The sequence below is a fragment of the Xiphias gladius genome, chromosome 4, assembly GCF_016859285.1.
Source record: "Xiphias gladius isolate SHS-SW01 ecotype Sanya breed wild chromosome 4, ASM1685928v1, whole genome shotgun sequence".
Lineage (NCBI taxonomy): Eukaryota > Metazoa > Chordata > Actinopteri > Istiophoriformes > Xiphiidae > Xiphias > Xiphias gladius.
In genome coordinates, this window is record NC_053403.1 from 4,227,157 (window position 1) to 4,244,073 (window position 16,917).

The following is a 16,917-nucleotide window of genomic DNA, read 5'->3' on the forward strand; positions in this document are numbered from 1 at the left end:
CGTGTTTATTAACCCAAACCAAGATCTTTTCCTACACCCGATCAAGCAGTTTAGGTGCCTAAAGCTTAACAAAGAAGCTTTTGTGCCTAAACCTAACCAAACCGTGACTGTTCCACAACCTTAACCGTGTGCTTTATCATTGTTCGCCATGATGACGAAGGTGTGGTACGCCTGCCGCTGGTAGGCCCCTATGGGTCGTATCTGAGAACAGGGACGAACGACCTGTGTGGTGGTTTAGGTTGGAGGACATGTTGCCTGTTTATACTGTGTATAACATCTGTTGCATTGCCTCTCCCACTGTGTCGTTGTTTCTGAGTTGTCTGTCGAATAAATGAATAAAATTGTGAGTACAATGGGAGTGTAGCATAACCACAGCCAAACAGTGCTTTATTTACTCAGTAGTAAAGCTATGTTGTAACCTTTTTTTTTCTTTTCTTGCATTTTATAGATTCAGATTTCGCCCTTTTCAGCCATTGCTTTGGGAAAATGACAGAGCGGCCATCGAGGAGAGAGCCAAGTCACCTTTGAACCCGATAGTGCCGTTACTTTATCGTTACAGGCATACAGCAATTACATACAGAGACTTTACACTGGAGCGAGATCAACAGAAACAATACTTTAGGCAATATATTAATATATTCACATAGAACGCTGTTGCATGCTGTGACTGCTGATTTACAATATGTGCGTGGACGTAATGAAAAGAGATGACAAAATAGTTTATATCACAGTTTTACATAATTGGCACAGCATCAGTCATGTAGAGAGTTGGTTCACACACAAACACACACACTCTCAAATGATTGTTTCACTATACTTAAAAGGACCTTCAGTGGCTATATTGATTTCCTACTGTTTAAACCCCAACCTCTTTGCCTTTTTATTCTTATTATCATTTTTTTTTTTTTAAAAAAACAAAAAAAACACCAAAAACAAGTGAACTTAACCGAGTGTCCCAACTGTACCTGTGTGAACATGACGGTTTGTTTCCAGTGAGTTGGCTGCCAAACGGCTAACGAATGTGCCACTGATCAAGAAGCACGAATGAAACGGCCCATACCAATCAGCAAGTGCAAGAAAAGCTTTAGTGCTCAGTCTAAGGGCTCAGTCCCACCAGTAATCTTTTTAACCCCTAAATTTCAGACTGAAATCAATTACCAAATATAAGACGACACCTTAGTTTTTTTCCAACATCCGTTTTCGAGGAGACACTTTTACACTCGTCCTGATGAGGAAAGTTTCCCTGTGATACCATTAATCCAAGGAGAACAGTCTTCGTCACTGGAGCCTTTTCTCTATAAATGAAACATGAAATATGGTAATATGAAAAATCCACATTTGTGTATCTTGTCTATCAGTCACAGACTCACACTCTCCTGTCACAGCTCATCATCTGTGACTGTAGTCCTTGGTTGCTTTACAGATTTTCTCCCTGGTTCATTTCTGCAGTAAAGACGTCGGGAGACGCTATGAACTCGTTTTTGGTCGTCACACATTTATTTTCTCTGTGGAGGCAAAACATGTTACACCAGCCTTCACAAACTCTTGCAGTTTAAACTGGGCTCACGAAACAATTTCAGGCCCCGACTGACTCCGAAAGACTCACTATAAACGGACTGAAGAACACTTGCGGGCGTAGCAACATTAAGGCTGCAAACGACCAAAAATTTAACACGCTGTTACACTGGTACTCCCTCCCTTCAAAAAGAATATCTGACCTTTATGAACACATAATTATCTAGTCCTCAAATATAAGAGACAACGTCCAAAACCTAATTTCCAGGCCAATACGATAATTTCAGTAGAATCCTTATATTAGCTGATTTGCTGACGTAAATTCCCGCAGCGCTTTGGCATCGAATTTGAACTTTGAGCTTTGATACGCAAATTCATGCTATTGACCAACTGCAAACCATCTCGGCAGCGCTGACTTCTTTTTAAGGGCTTATCATCAAGCTTCTATATTTAAAGCGTAGCATTAGTTCAGGCACAGGCACTGAAGTCGTGCTTGCGTTTGGCTGACTGGCACCAGCCGTTTTGCGTCACAACGATTGGCTCGTTCGCAGCCGTGTGGCTACTAGCATTCAATCATATTCATGCAGGTGTACAGCACCGGCACTTATCATTGTTGCTCTGGTGTTCTTGCTCATGCCATTGCCGTTTTCTGGCACAGCTTCCTCCGCCACCCCAATCTCCTCATGTGGTACCGTAGTACTGTTGATTCTTTTTAGCTACGATTTAAGGGGGGGGGGGGTCGGCTCTCTACAGAATGCTCCCCCTTTTCCGCCACATCTATCCATTTGCTATAAATGCTCAACTCAGTGACGCAAATGCCTCTGACTGAACCTCATATCTTGGAGGAGGGACAAAAGGCATTTTGCTGTGCCTCTCTCTGGTGTGACCGGGCACTTGACATGGATCTACACGTGTGTCCATGACAGAGGGACATCTCCGGAGACAGAAGGCCCAGTCGCAAAGATGTTTCAGAACAAACTACTCTGACCATGTTCGTTATAATTAAAGAATATGTCACAAGGTGTCTGTGGAAGTCACAGGCTTAGAGACAGAGGGCAATATCTGATAGCAAGGTAATTCATTGGTTTTGGTCTTTTCCAGAGAACTCATTATAAATTAGATAATGCAAACAATGTCATTTAATCATTTAATACAATTCTAGACCTACTGTAATCCCAATTCTTATCCAAATCCTAACAAATCCTAAACATTTAGTGGCCACTTAGCGTAATGAGATCAATAAAACATTGGCTGAATTTTTCTACTCTGACACAAAAATTTGGTCCTTGTAAGTATAGAAATAGACACATGCCTCGTGCATACATACACACTAACAAATTAATATTTGACAGGTGTGTGTGTTGTGTGTGTGTGTGTGTCTGTGTGTGTGTATGTTCTGCTCACTGCTCCCTTCACTTATATCACACCAGTTGTCCCAGTAGGGCAGGATTCAGCTCACACTAAATGCTCCCTTTATTAAGTTCATAGGCCTGGCTTTAACACTGCACAGGGGGAGTGTGTGTGTGTGTGTGTGTGTGTGTGTGTGTGTGTGTGTGTGTGTGTGTGTGTGTGTGTGTGTGTGTGTGTGTGTGTGTGTGTGTGTGTGTACTGAGTTGAGGAGCAGTTGTCGTTGACAGCTGCAGGGGAGCAGGCGAGAAAGTCAAGTGGCTTCAAATAGCCGTCGTTCTCCTCATTCATTAGAGGGACCCCTCCCCTCTCCCTCTCTCTCTTTCTCAACAGCCAGTGGTGTGAGGTTTAGATTTCTTTTGTTGACATGGTTTCTTTTTTGTAATGTTTTTTTTTCTTTAATATCTGCTTTCACCATAAAATGTTCGAGAAATGTCCAGAACGGAGAGGGTTAGCACAGTCCGGGCCACTCCGCGGGGTTAAGCAGAGCGATGCGGCGGTGGCTGCCCCGGGCGGCGTCGTGCTGCCGCCGAGGCGGGCGCGCTCTCGTCGAAACATCCATCCTCATTGTATCGGCAGCAGGTTAAAGGCTCCGTTCAGACCCGTTTGGCCTAAGAGTGTGACTGAAAGTTGATGACGCTCAACGTGGACGCAGGAAATGGCTGTTCTTCAACTGCTGCAGCATTTTATCAAATGGGCATTTTTAAAAATTCCAGTCAAATAGAAATTTCTTAACACCTTTTTATAGACAGCTATTCTCGTCTCTTGGCTATCTGTGACATCAGTTATCATCAGCAAGTGTCAATATTTCACAGTGAGCATGTTGGGGTTGTTTTTCTTTCTTTTTTTCTTTTTTCTTTTCTTGTTTGTAATTTTACAGGTCAAAAGACATCTAAGTTAGAAACGGCGTTAAATGAGGTTTATTTGGACATCTAGGTAGCAAATATCCACTGTCTGTAGGTCCGCGCGGCCCTTAACCTACATCCGCTTCGTGTTCGCCGCCTCGGCTAACGCAGGAGGCGGGAGCTTGCCAAGCCTGTGAGTCAGCCATGGTGCCGGCTTCAGGCAGCTATTACTAGCTCGAAGCCTCGGAGTGAGAGGAGTAGTAGACCAGAGGTGCGTTCACCTGACTTTGGCTGTCTACGATTGGTCAGGAAGGCAAGGCTCGCTCTAAAACTTTAGAAGGGAATATCTCTGGCACAGCACCTCTCCACATTGAGATGTGAGCATATTTCAACTTAAAAAAAAAAAATCTGAAAAAACTTATAGACTCTAATTTAGGGCTGCAACTACTAATTTTCAGTATCTAATAATCAATCCATTATTTTTCAGTTGATTTGAATTGTTTAGTGTATAAACGCTAAAAAAAAAAAATGAAAATAAAACAGGGGGAAAATGTCTACTGAGCCCAAGGTGACACATCTTTAAATTGACAAACAGTCCAAACCTCAATACTTTTGCGGCCCAAACCTCGAAGGTAATCAATCGTAAAACATAGGGGGAAAAAAAACAAAATCCTCATGTCTGAGATGCTTTAAGCAGCAATGGTTTAGTGCCTGATAAATGACTTGTGATTTTCACGATTGTTGCCCGTTAACTTTCTGAACCAGCGCTAAATATAAATGACTATTTCAGCTCACAGTTGTGACCTCCAACATGGTGAAATACAGTCAGTGGATGGTTCCTTCGATTGGAACACCAGTCAGATCGTAAGTAACCTAAGAGAGAATATATATAGTAAGGACATTATTTGACTTGCAAATCCCCAAATCCATGTAGTCAACGTAGCAGCTTGATGAGACAACAGCTTCGTCCCAATTCCATACTACACACCGATATTACAGGGTATGCACCACTGTGCATAGCACACTGTGAGCTTAACTGTTTTGGACTGAAAGGAACGGAAGCGGTACAGAACGTGCCTCCGTGGATCTTGGTCAAACTGTGACTTTGTCATAATAATCACCTTCTCAAAGAGAAAAGCCAAGACTTAATAATATTTTAGTGTTTTATAAGATCTCCCTGGAGCTGTCGCACCCATCTGTTTTCATTTTTTGGTGTTGTCAGCAGCTCCCGGCTTCATTTTCTGCATTGCATTGTGGTCCAACTGCACAGTCATACGGTAAATCGAGAGGATGTAGTTTGCATACAGACTTTTTCAACTTTTTTTTTTTTTTTTTTTTTTTTTTAAATGCTGAGAACCTGCTTAGAGTTTGTACATAGTGTGGAATTGGGACACAGCTAAAGTTGTTTGGAGCTGTTGCTTGAAACACTTTGGGAAATTGTGACGTAAATTTTTTTTTTTGGGTCATTTGAAGACCATGCAAAACTGTTTAACTTTAACTGGGCTCTAACATGATGACGAAAGGATATCTGGGTTGACATTGAACCAATACTCCTTGTAAACCAAAGTGTTTGGACTCCTCCTGCCTTCACCGCCTGCCAAATTCTTGCTGTGCGGCCTCCTCCACACCAACGTGGCCTTTCCTCCAGCCATAACACACTCCCAGTGTCTGCAGCCCAGTTGTCCCAGTGAGGCAAGTCCTGCCAAGTCCTTCAAGCGCTTGTCTTTGGAGTTTGACAACACATGTGTCTCTGTCCGTCTGTCCCCAGACTTTTTCCAGTTTAGGAATGTTGTCCCTGCCTGTTACAGAAGCACAAAGAGTCTCGTCTTTGTCCACATCCGTCAAGATCAGATTCTCTCGCTCATCTCTGCGAGTCCACTTTTGTTTCCACGCCCGCTTTGTATCCGCACTGTCGGCGTTCAGCTCAGCAGGGCTGCGCTGCTGCTGCACAGTCCACCGTAACACAGAGCTGCAAGTAGACCAGAAGCCGTTACAGCACAAAACTGCCGTCAGTCTCTCTGTCAGTCACCCCACAACAGCAGCAGAGCAACAGAGTAGAGCAGGATTGGAGGAGAGAGGCTACAGCTGAAGTAGGAGAGGATAGGGAGGGGGGGTTGGGGTGTATCAGAAGTCTCTAAAACCAATACAAGTCCTTGCTCTTATCCTGTGCCTGTAGACCTGAGAGAGTAGGAAAGAAAGGAGGAAAAGAAAAGGAGAAGGCAGTGGAGGAAGAGGTGAGAGTAGGGAGATTAGAAAAAGAAGCACAAATGTCTTGTTGATAAAAGCAGGGGGGACTTGCCCGAGGCGGAGAGGGGATGAAAGCAAGACTGCAAGAGAAAAGGAAGTTGACAGCTGGTGTTAAGGTGCTGATTGACAGTCAGTTTGTTGGTTCAAACCACTTGTGGTAAGTCGATCTGAGGCAGGGAAATGGATCTTTTATTCAGTTTCGGCTTTTCATGCCGAGGTTGGTACTTTGTCACGTGGCCGCGCTAAATGAATAACTGTGATTTTTTCGTTTAACCTGATGCTGTTTCGTTCCAGCCAAACACTACACCAGCTCATTTATTAGTTCTCTGGTGGACTGTGCTTTTTTGACAGGTGGTGGCCAAGTTAAATGTCGGCCCAAGCCACGGAGAATGTTTCAGTGAGTCAATATGGAATGGAGAAGATCCATTACAAACACAAATCTAACAATTCTCGCGTTCGTCTGCGGTGACAGATGCCATCATGACTTAGATTTTATCTGCAATGCTTTTGGCTGTTTTCCTACAGATGGTTTCCATCTAGTCATAGTCGAACCATATGACCACATCTACGACTACAATTTAAATTTTTGAATTTTTTTTATTTATTTACACAGCCCCATTACAAGCTAAAGTTGTACTCTGTCAAACTTGTAAACACACGAAGTCACAGATTTTCATGATTTCAATCCTGCTTGATCACACATTATTTTTTCTGCTGATAGACTCAGAGTAAATCTAGCTCCAGTTGCTGACACTTCATAGATGAGCCGGTTCTCTATCTTGTAATTTAAAAATGTCGGTTACCAGTATCAAGCAGTCCCAGTGAGAAACACATGATCAAACATCTGAATATGCCCAGCCTCAAAAGAGACTGCCAAATATCACATAATTTATGTCCATCTAACGAAACCAATATATAAACAAGAAATATATAAACAGTGTATTAACAATGGTCGAACTATGTTCTCAGAAAATTTCATGTTTCTAATCTCTTCCACGTGTCTCATGAAGGGATTAACAGCTGTATTTACACGTTAAGTTACTATAGTGTTACCTGAGTTTGAGTGAAACAGCTCTCACCAGGCCCAATGAAATAAAACACAAGAATAAATCTACAGGAGAACCCCCCCTTGAGTAAGTTAAAGTGCTCCAGACATCCTGGGTACACTGGATGATTGCAAGGTACTGGAACACCTATAGCTGCTCAGTGCTGCAGACTGAACATTTTATGCTTTTATAAATAAAACTGACTTGACCTGGAAAAAAAAACCGACAATACCTGTGTCCATGTTGAGTCCAATTTCTGCTCCGGTGAAGGTGCCGCTCCAGGTCGAGCCCGTCCCCGACTCCCCCTTCCCCCTGACGTCACAGGGTGAGGCGCTGGGCCCCGGTACCGAGCTGCTGGACGTCAGCCGGTGGTGAGGCCTCACCGACGGCACCAACAGCGAGCCGTAGCGCGGGTCAAATGCCGTGCCGTACATCTCATGAACCCCCGGGCGTGGGTATGCTGAGCCCTGGGTTCCTATAGCGCCCCCCAGCGAGTAAGGAGGGTGGTGATGGTGGTGGTGGTGGTGGTGGGACGGGTGCCAGGCCTCGGGGCTGGGCTGGTGGAGGTGGCTGTGCAGGGAGGCCGAGGAGTACGGGTCCCCAGGGAAAGAGAGCTCTGTGTGGGGAGCTGACAGAGCACTGCCCAGCGTGGAAGAGACCGACGGCTGGTAGGAACTGTTCCAGAAAGAAGGAGGGAAACTTCGCTGGCTCATAGGGAATGATCCATCTGGGAAGAAACAGAAATCCACAGGTTTGTTTACTTTCCCTGAATAGCAACCAGTTATTAGGATGACCTAAAGAAACGAATTAGAGCACATTCAAGTTTAAAACTTGAGTTTGAAGGTTAATTCTTGACTTCAGAAAAAGCAGTTTGTCAAAAAAATTCTTGCGGCAAGGTCCACCTGCTTGTTTTTTTCTAAGCTTTCAGCCATATATATATTATATTTTTTATATAGTTTGTCCCTAATTCCTAATTTTTAAATTGTTTAAAGGGCCAGTGTCAAGGATTTCGGGGGATCTATTGGCAGACATGTAATATACAGTAATATTCATAATCGTTATCACAAGTGTATAATCACCTGAAACTAAGAATTGTTGTGTTTCCGTCAGCCTTCATATCTCGATAGGGAGCGGGTCCCCTTCCTTGGAGCCCTTCCTGTTGCACCACCATGTTTCTACAGTAGCCCAGAACGGACAAACCAAACGCTGGCTCTAGAGGGCGCCTTTTCGTGTTTTTTTTGTTACCTGAAGACCATCGTAGGTTTTCCTACATGCTTGGAAAGGGAGGGGTGAGGGGAGGGGTATTCGGTTGGTTGCAATCTGCAACCCCACCGCTAGATGCCACTAAATCCTACACACTGGCCCTTTTTAAATGTATTATTTATCGCTAATTTTTGCAGAACTAATTACAGTTAAGCTGCAAATATTCTGATTATCGACTTATCACTTCATAAAGCACAGTTTTTTGGACTGTGGGTGAAAAAACGAGGAATTTCACCTCGGGGATGTGGAAAATTAAGATGAGCATTTCTTACAGTTTTCTGACATAATACAGACAAAACAATTGCTTGATTAACTGAATAAATAATAATAAATAATGGATGATGAAAATAACCCTTAGCTGCAGCCCTAGAAGTAATCGACACAACTATGAAGTCACATTTTAGAAGTTCAGAAATGTCTAGTAAAGAGCGAGCATGCTGTATATGCCATGCAGAATAGTATTTGGTTGGATTGAAGAATAGGGCTTTTGTTCCAAAATAGGGGTTTTAACTCTAAGTCAAGAAATTATTGGCCGAAAATCCTGTAAACCACTGCAAAAAAAGAGTGGTTATTATTGCCTCCACCAAGGAGGCTATGTTTTCAGGCCGTGTCTGTTTATTGTTTTGTTTGTTTGTCAGCAGGATTACGCAAAAAGTACTGAACCGATTTGCATCAAACTTGGTGGAGGGATGGGACACGGGCCAGCGAAGAACCCATTAAATTCTGGGGCATGTCTGGATCACTTACTATGAATTTGAATTTTTTTTCTCTGGACTCTGGTGTATCTCGTTTGACGTTGGCCTTGGTGGTCTTCACCCTCTGAGAGCCCTTCTAGTTTGCAAACGGAGCAGTAAAAAATGCACTGACCTTTTTCAGATTCTGGTTGGATTCAACAGTTTTGAAATTACACAAAGGTGGTAGCGTTTAGATACGGCCATGTGAGGAGATGGAATAAACGCAAGTCGGGTTGTTAACTAAGGCTTAGGGATTCACATATGATTTAACATAAGATTGGGAAAAAACAAGGACATTACTGTAATCCTCTTATGATCTTTTTTTTTTATAACTATCCCTTCAAATTTATATAAAAGACTAAGTTTGAACATCTGTGGGGATACAAATTAATTCCAGCTTTATTTTGATCAATGTTATTTCTGCAGCTGACAGATCAATAATGAAGAATCACCGGTTAACGTGAGGAAGTCACTTGAGCACAGTGCAAAGTCTGTGAGAGCCGCAATGTCACCAAAAAAGGAATATGAAAAAACAACATTTCTGGGAAATACCTTTAACTGTGCTATTAATTTAAATTATTCAAAGACCCTTTACACATTGCTAAAAAAAAAATATGCAGCACTCCAAATGAACAATTAAACAAAAAGGTATGTTAGAAAAAATAGTTAACACCTCCCTAATCTGAGGTATTCCCACTTTCACATAAATTTAAGTCACTTCAAATAACTGAGAATTGTGTTAAGCACTTATACCCTACTGTACTTTCAGTCTTCCTCACAGCAACATACAAAACACGCTGCTTTCTGAACATATTGTGATATTTTTGACGTGCGTTATTTAAACCAACTCACAGTTTTGCCTGACTTCATATTTCCATCCAAAAAAAAAACAATGTCAGCAGGGGAAACTGCCAACCGAGTGTGAAACAAAACACGCGTCCTCTCTCTTTTTCTGTTGACATGACTGGTGACATATAAAATAACGGCGGCGCTCGCAAGAATGAAGAAAAGCTGAGGGTCGTTAAACACCATTCTCCAGCAGGGACGGGGGAACAGAACCACAAGACACGGGACCGAATTTATATCAGCTGATACATGCATATCAATACACAATCATGTTTCTGCCAGTATAATCTAACTCTGATATATTGAGGACATTTTGAAGTTGTTCACCCATCTGTCGAATTGAGTTGTCTGTGGGAAACTGTCGACCTCATCTTTTGCTAGTGACATATTTTGGTTAGATTTATCCCCGAATGACCTAAATGCTGTTCCAGAGGTTGGTCCTCTCTGGTACAAAGACACTGAACAGCAGCGCAAAACTGGAAACATCGGCTTCAGCGACATCGGTGGAAATCTGCAGCAAAAACCGAAGCCTTTGGTGTTCGGATCCCGACTTTCGACTGACATGAGTAAATACCACCATCGCCGGCTGTGGCAGTTCAAGAGGATCTCCTCTTTTTCTATTATTTTTTTCTTCGCATGAGAATATTTAATAAAGTGGCACCAGGCAGAAATCCTATGAGGGACCAAGACAAAGTCGGTGAATCCCGGGAAATGATGTTTGCTATTAACAGCCTCAGCCCACCAATATCAAAAACATGAAAAAAAAAAGAAGAAACAAAACACATGAACAGTAGGAACCAAATGTATGGCACAAGCACACCAGAGTTTAAAAAAAAAAAAAAGAAGGAAAAAGGTTAAAGCATTTCATGGGGGTTCACTGGAGAAATTTAGTATCGTATGATGGTCAAAATGCATTTCCATACTGACCAACATACAATGAGAGAAAACACACACAGACACACACACACAAAGACATACGCACCTCTTTCGGCCTTGTGGCTGCTTGAGGCGGGGTATGCGGTCGTCTGGCTGAGCGCTCGGCTGAAGTGTTCGTCCACCACGGCGCTGATGTCGCCCTGGAAGTAGGTGAAGAGGACGCAGCGGGAGCTCAGGTACTCGGCTCCCGGCGGCAGCTCCTTGTCCTCCTCTTTGATCGCCGGGGGCCCCGGGGGGCCAAGCCGGCTGCCGCTGTCCTGGGGATCTTGCATTTTGGAATACAAGGCCAGTTTCTAGGGGGGGGACATACAGATGTATGCTGTATATGTGCATAACTTAGACTGTGGGGGAAAAAAAGGGGGGGCTCTAGTTGCCCGTTGGCACACAATCGTTTTTCAGAGATGCATCGATTTTTATACATGTGACATCTGACCTCTAGACCTCATCAAAATGAGTCTCTGGAATTTGCTTTTCAGGACACAACAGGTGTCTAGTGGTGGACTGACCTATAATATAAATGCATATATAGATACATATGGCACAACAAGTATAATACTTAATGTAAAGTACATGAACCCAAAGTTGTGGTTTTTATTTGAAAATTTAAAAATTATGCTTTTACTTACAATATAATTTTGATCAACCACTACATGTAATAGGTCACTTTCCTTTTTAATTTACCACTATGTCGCTACATAAATTGCAGTACACAGATGTAAAGTATTAACATGTAAAGCACTGTGGCCTTTTTTTTATTTTTTATTTTTAAAGTATAACAACTTGGCACCGGTCACTCACACAGTGATTGGAAGAACCTACAAACTGTTTCACTGCTTTTTGTTTTCTCATTTTATTTAAAATTATTGATATGATAAAATAGAAAAAGTCCAGATTAAGGTGCTAAAACTGTGTGAAATGGCTTTAAGGTGCATTAAGACGAGGAACTTCAGGGGTTTTCTTTTGTTTGTTTGTTTTTTAAACTGCTATTATAATATTAAAAATGTATTTGATAAGCCATACAAAAGAATAGATCAAAAAACACAGCAAATAAACAGTGAAAAAAAATGTGAAATATGCCTGGACGTTGACTTAGCGGTTTTAAGAGAGCGGGGGAAAAAAGCCCCTTTAACAGGTCTGCGAAGGCCTCGCAAAAAACCTGCCGCACTCCGGCTACTGACACTCAGAGGCATGAGGTCCGCTAACGGGCTCAAATGTGCCATCAGAAGCTGAAAGGCTTGGAAAGAAAGGAGGGATATTAACGGGGCAAAAACAGTGTGAGATCCGATTGGAATCGAAATCCGAAACCCGATGATCAGTTTTAAAAAAAATTTAAAATTAGAGAAGGAAACGAAACGTTGGGCGAGTTCATCGTCGCTCCCGTGTGACTTCCTTAAAACAACCCAGGCCGGGTGAACCGTGTGGCACATGAGATCCATCAGTGGCGATGGGTTCCCCCCCCCCAAAAAAAAAAAAACCGGCCTCGAAGAGACGGGCCGGACCATCTGCTGGCGGTGGTCTGAAGAAGAGGACCCCCCCTTTGACCTGGAGAAACCACACCGACGCAAAGGCAGACAAAGTGGACTGGCGACGACCCCCCCCCCCCGGAATAAAAAGTTGCACGTTTCGCCGTCCCCGCGTGAAGCTCCGCCGCACTCGGCGCGTAAAAGTGTGGTCCACCATATGCCCTTGCGTTCTGGAGGCTTCCAAGTGTCGGCCAGCCGGTCGTTTAACCTATTTTCAGGTAGGCAAGCGGATACAAAATGGTTTGAAGGACTGTAGGAGATGTTATCCGTGGCCACTGGCTGTGTGGGCAAGAGTAGCGGCTTAATCTACTGTGTTGGCGTTGTTTTTAAGTTTTAATTGGCGGCTTCTAAAGACTTTAAAACCTGAACGTAAAAGTTCTCTGTACGTTGAAACTGGTGTAAGGTCTCCGGTGTGGAGATAAGCGGTGCGTGGGCAGCCTCAAAAACAGTCTACGGAGCGTAAACGATCCATACCTGGTGGTGATAGGGGCTGTAGGAGCTGAAGTAAGGCTGAGGACCAAACACTTGGTACATCACATCCAAGCAGCTCATGGCGAAGAAATCACGGAGACGCACCAAGCTTCATTGAGCGGGCGGGTCTGTTCAGACGGAGAGGAGACGGTAATCCCGGCCGCGGAGGACGCGCAGTTGGAGAGGTCTCGCTTACTCCGCTGCTCTGCGCTCTTTACGCACTGGACCGCGGCCGGGGCGCAACGGAGGGAGCCCCCCCCCCTCCAAGCTCCAGCCTCCTCCTCCTCCTCCTCCTCCTCCCCCCTTCACTCCCTCCCGTGCCACACGCCCAGCCTGACCTCCCTCCCACCAATCACAGCCCGAGCTCCACTTCTGCCTTAATGGGCTTAAAAAGACTGGAAACATTATAATAACTGAACCTATAAAACCAAATATCTGCTTCATTCTTGTTTGCTTTAGTATCTCAAAATTTTTTTTTGGATCCACACCTTGTTTATTATTTCTGGTGACTTTAACATGAGTGTTGTGCATTCATATTCATCTACTTTTATTTTATTGTGCACCCTTGCAAAGCCGTAACCCACACACTTCCATTATTTTCGTTCACATTTTCCTCTTATTTCAGTCGCACAAGTTTACAATGGGCTTCTGCATTGACTCACCTACAGTAAACTTCGAGATTAATCTAGATAATAGAAGTTTATTCTCGACCTTGGGAACGACAGTGTGGCAAAAGTACTCTTAAAGGTTCACTTGTGATCTTTTCTGGAGCTTTTAACCACATTTACAGAAATACCACGTTGCCACACAAGCTTAATCTAATTAATTCAAACTAATTAATAAACACCTGATGTGGTTCCACTTTTGCTCCTTGCAAAAGTCAATTCAAACCCTCATCAAGTAAGTTGGACTTTTTATTTCTTTTCTATTTTTTGGTCATAATCCCTCATTAATTTCCTTTAATGTCTTATTCCTTTTCAAGCTCATTTCATTTTTTTTTTCCAGGATGAATTGAGAAGTCTTGGACTTGCCTCGGGTTCATGTCGCTTCCCGGACAGACTGACATTAGCAGAGGAGTGAGTTTGTAAATGTGATTGCGATACTGAATGGGGGCTCAAAAATTCTCATCTATTATAGGCATTATAGGTGTGAAATTTTGTGTGTTTCCCATAGTACTAAATGTTATACACTGCACTGGTGGCTGCCAATGTTTTCATCTGATGTAACCCCTTATCAGATAACGTCAAGTGCTTCTCCAATGACGCCACCCTTCGTGTTCCAAATGCATTATTTTTCAATTACAATTCTCACAATATGGCAATTATGACAATACTCTGTCGATATTTTTCAATACAACACACAATGATCCTGGAACTATTGTTTTTTGGGCCTGCCTTGATTTCGTTGTTTTTCCTGCTTGGATGTCAGAAGCTGGACGTGTTGACCCTCAATTCATTAGAGGTGCTATATGTAGGTTTCTGCTATCGCTACGTAGCCAACGTTAGCATTAACGGCTGTTTAATTACCGGTCTGGAAGAAACTTTGCGACTTAGGCATCAAACTTCATTCCTTTACTCGCCAAGAGCCGTCTCCGGCGCTGGAAAGCCACGCCAATGTTGATTGCTGTTTCGCTTCTATTTCTATCACTTCTTTTCTTTTCACTGAAGTTATCATGCTAACCAGCTAGCCCTGGGCTGGCCCGTCTTTTTACCATGGTGTTAACAACTGACTCGGGTATGGAAAACTGAGGCTCGTCACGTGGTTTATCATCGTTGGCAGTTTATTGGTTATTGTTACAGTAGATATGCTAATAATCAGCGTCACTCCAATTCGTAGGCCTATTTGTCTGTGTTTTCCTCGTAAACACAAATAATTTCCAGTTCAATCATAATTTCCTTTAATTTAGTGGCATACATTTTAGATGAGGAGAATTAGCTGACAAGTTGAAAACGAGGTTTCGCAGTTCATTGTGGATACCTTCGGCAGCCAGTATCACTGTTAGTGGTAGTTCTGTATTTCATCTTTACAAATCTACCCAATACCCGCTGATACAAGGTCAAGTAGAGGGTAGCCTGTTGTGATTATGAAGCCACCAATATGAAACAAATCAGATGCATAGTTAGAAAATTGCGAATGCTTTCCCATTTAAAAAAAAAAAAAAAAGGCATGTCCTCATGTAACTAACAAGCTTCATCAATTTGCTTTTGTATAAGCCAAAAAAATCATGATGTTATAAGTGAGCATTGCAAGCGGTCCTATGTAATTTATGCTAAAATTTAACAAGTGATTTGACATTTAGTACCTTTTTATAGTTAGTGTCGGTGTATTTAGTGACCGTTACTTTTGCTGTATTGTTTATCGTGAGCGAAATTCAAAGCAAAGCAAAGCTGAATTTTCTGTAGCGTTAAAGACCTACGCTTAAGAATGTAACAACTGCCACTTGCTGCTAATTACACGAGTAAACAAATCAAACCGACCAATGAGTGGAATGCAATGCTATGAATTCTCACAATCCCTCAGTGGCCTCCCAAAATCTTGGAGTCAAGGGGTCAAATAGTTGGCTCCCAGTTTGGTGCTGTTACAAGAGGTCAGGGGTCACCGGCAACTTACCCAACAATTAACGGACTACAGTGGAACAAGTTCAGTAAAGGTTAAAAAAGATTTTGGTTGTGTTCTTTCACATACACCTATTGTTTGCAAACTTTATACTGAGGAAAGAGCATATAAAATAACACTATAATCAAGTTTTTTTTTAAACCGTTTTCAAGCGGATTTTTAAAACATTTTTTCAGTAAAACTTAGAATTACCGCTTACATGATTTATTTAGTAGACGTGTATAGTTGTTTTTCATTGACCTAGACTTATTCCTACTTCCTTAATTTTTAAAAATCATTATAATACAATAAATTAAATATTATATTTAATGTTCTTTTTATAAGTAATGATATCTCAATTATATTGAATTATACCTAGTGACCTTGTCCAAAATTATCCAATTTTTTTTTTTCATTTAAATGTTTTGTCATAAAGTTAGGTACATAAGTATTTGGACACTGGCACAATTTTCATACTTTTGCCTCGCTGAACCACCACAACGGATTTGAAACAAAGCCATCAAGATGTGACTGTAGTGTAGACTTTCAGCTTTATTTCAAGCTTTAATTTAACCAAAAACATCACATTAACCATTTGGGAATTACAGTCATTTTTTGGTTGGACCACAATAGCGGGGCCAGCCTTATAAACGCAAATGTCACTGACTGACCAACCGACTGACTGACTGAGTGATAAAGTTACACCATTGGTCTTCCGGCCGAATGTTGGAGTTTTCGACCATTGCTCTTTCAAAATGAATTGGCCTGAATGGTTTCTATTATGTCATCGGGGGTGTTTACAGACAGCTTTGTCAAATTAACGCCTTTGTCATTAGATTTACCGACTTTTCAGACCCCTTTAGCTTTTTGTCTTGGAAGTGACTACTGGTCAACACGTTTCAGTCACTATTTCGTACCGGTTCCGTTGTCTGACAACGTAAACAGAAGAACGTAAATGAGAAAAACTTTATTAGGAATTTGCCTATATTAAAGTAGCAGGATGAATTCTGAAGTGTATGGTTCTATACTATCTGCTCAGATTCAGCCAAATGCTGCAAAACTGATAGGATGGTGCTTCACAGTACAGGTAGATAATGACTGAAAAAACATACTGCGAAAGAAACCCAAGAGCTTCTCAAGGCAAAGAAATGGAATATTCTTCAATGGCCAAGTCAGTCATGACCTCAACCCAACTGAGCATGCTTTTCACTTACTGAAGTCAAAACTGAGGGCAGAAAGACCCACAAACAGGCAGCAATTGAAGGCGGTTACAGTAAAGACCTGGCAAAGCCTCTCTAACTTTGTATCTTTTATTACAGCTCTTGACTTATAATTACAGGTTTAAATAAACCCTCAGTTTCTGGTAGTTTCCTAAAATTACATCAATATAATATTAGTGCTAGGACTATATACTGATTTACAGTATATTTTAACTTTCTCCTTCTGGTTTATAACTGCATTTTATTCTGCCAGCTCAGTCCGTGTTCCC

General features: G+C 42.2%; 1 protein-coding gene across 2 annotated transcripts; it reads right to left on the reverse strand.

Annotated features, from left to right (window-relative positions):
• Window positions 1–210: 210 nt before the first annotated feature.
• Window positions 211–13,032, reverse strand: vgll2a (vestigial-like family member 2a). 2 transcript variants are annotated; one of them, XR_005707354.1, is made up of 5 exons: window positions 12,837–13,032; window positions 10,886–11,132; window positions 7,293–7,787; window positions 1,159–1,295; window positions 255–320 (listed from the first exon to the last, which is right to left on the reverse strand). XR_005707354.1 is itself a non-coding variant. In XM_040125760.1 (4 exons), exons 1-4 carry the CDS (start codon window positions 12,912–12,914, stop codon window positions 235–237), a joined length of 906 nt encoding a protein of 301 aa, XP_039981694.1. In that variant the 5' UTR covers window positions 12,915–13,032; the 3' UTR covers window positions 211–234. The 2 variants fall into 2 exon arrangements, 1 of the variants encoding a protein (XP_039981694.1); XM_040125760.1 differs by lacking the exon at window positions 1,159–1,295 and having other exon boundaries at window positions 211–320.
• Between the last annotated feature and the right edge of the window lie 3,885 nt (window positions 13,033–16,917).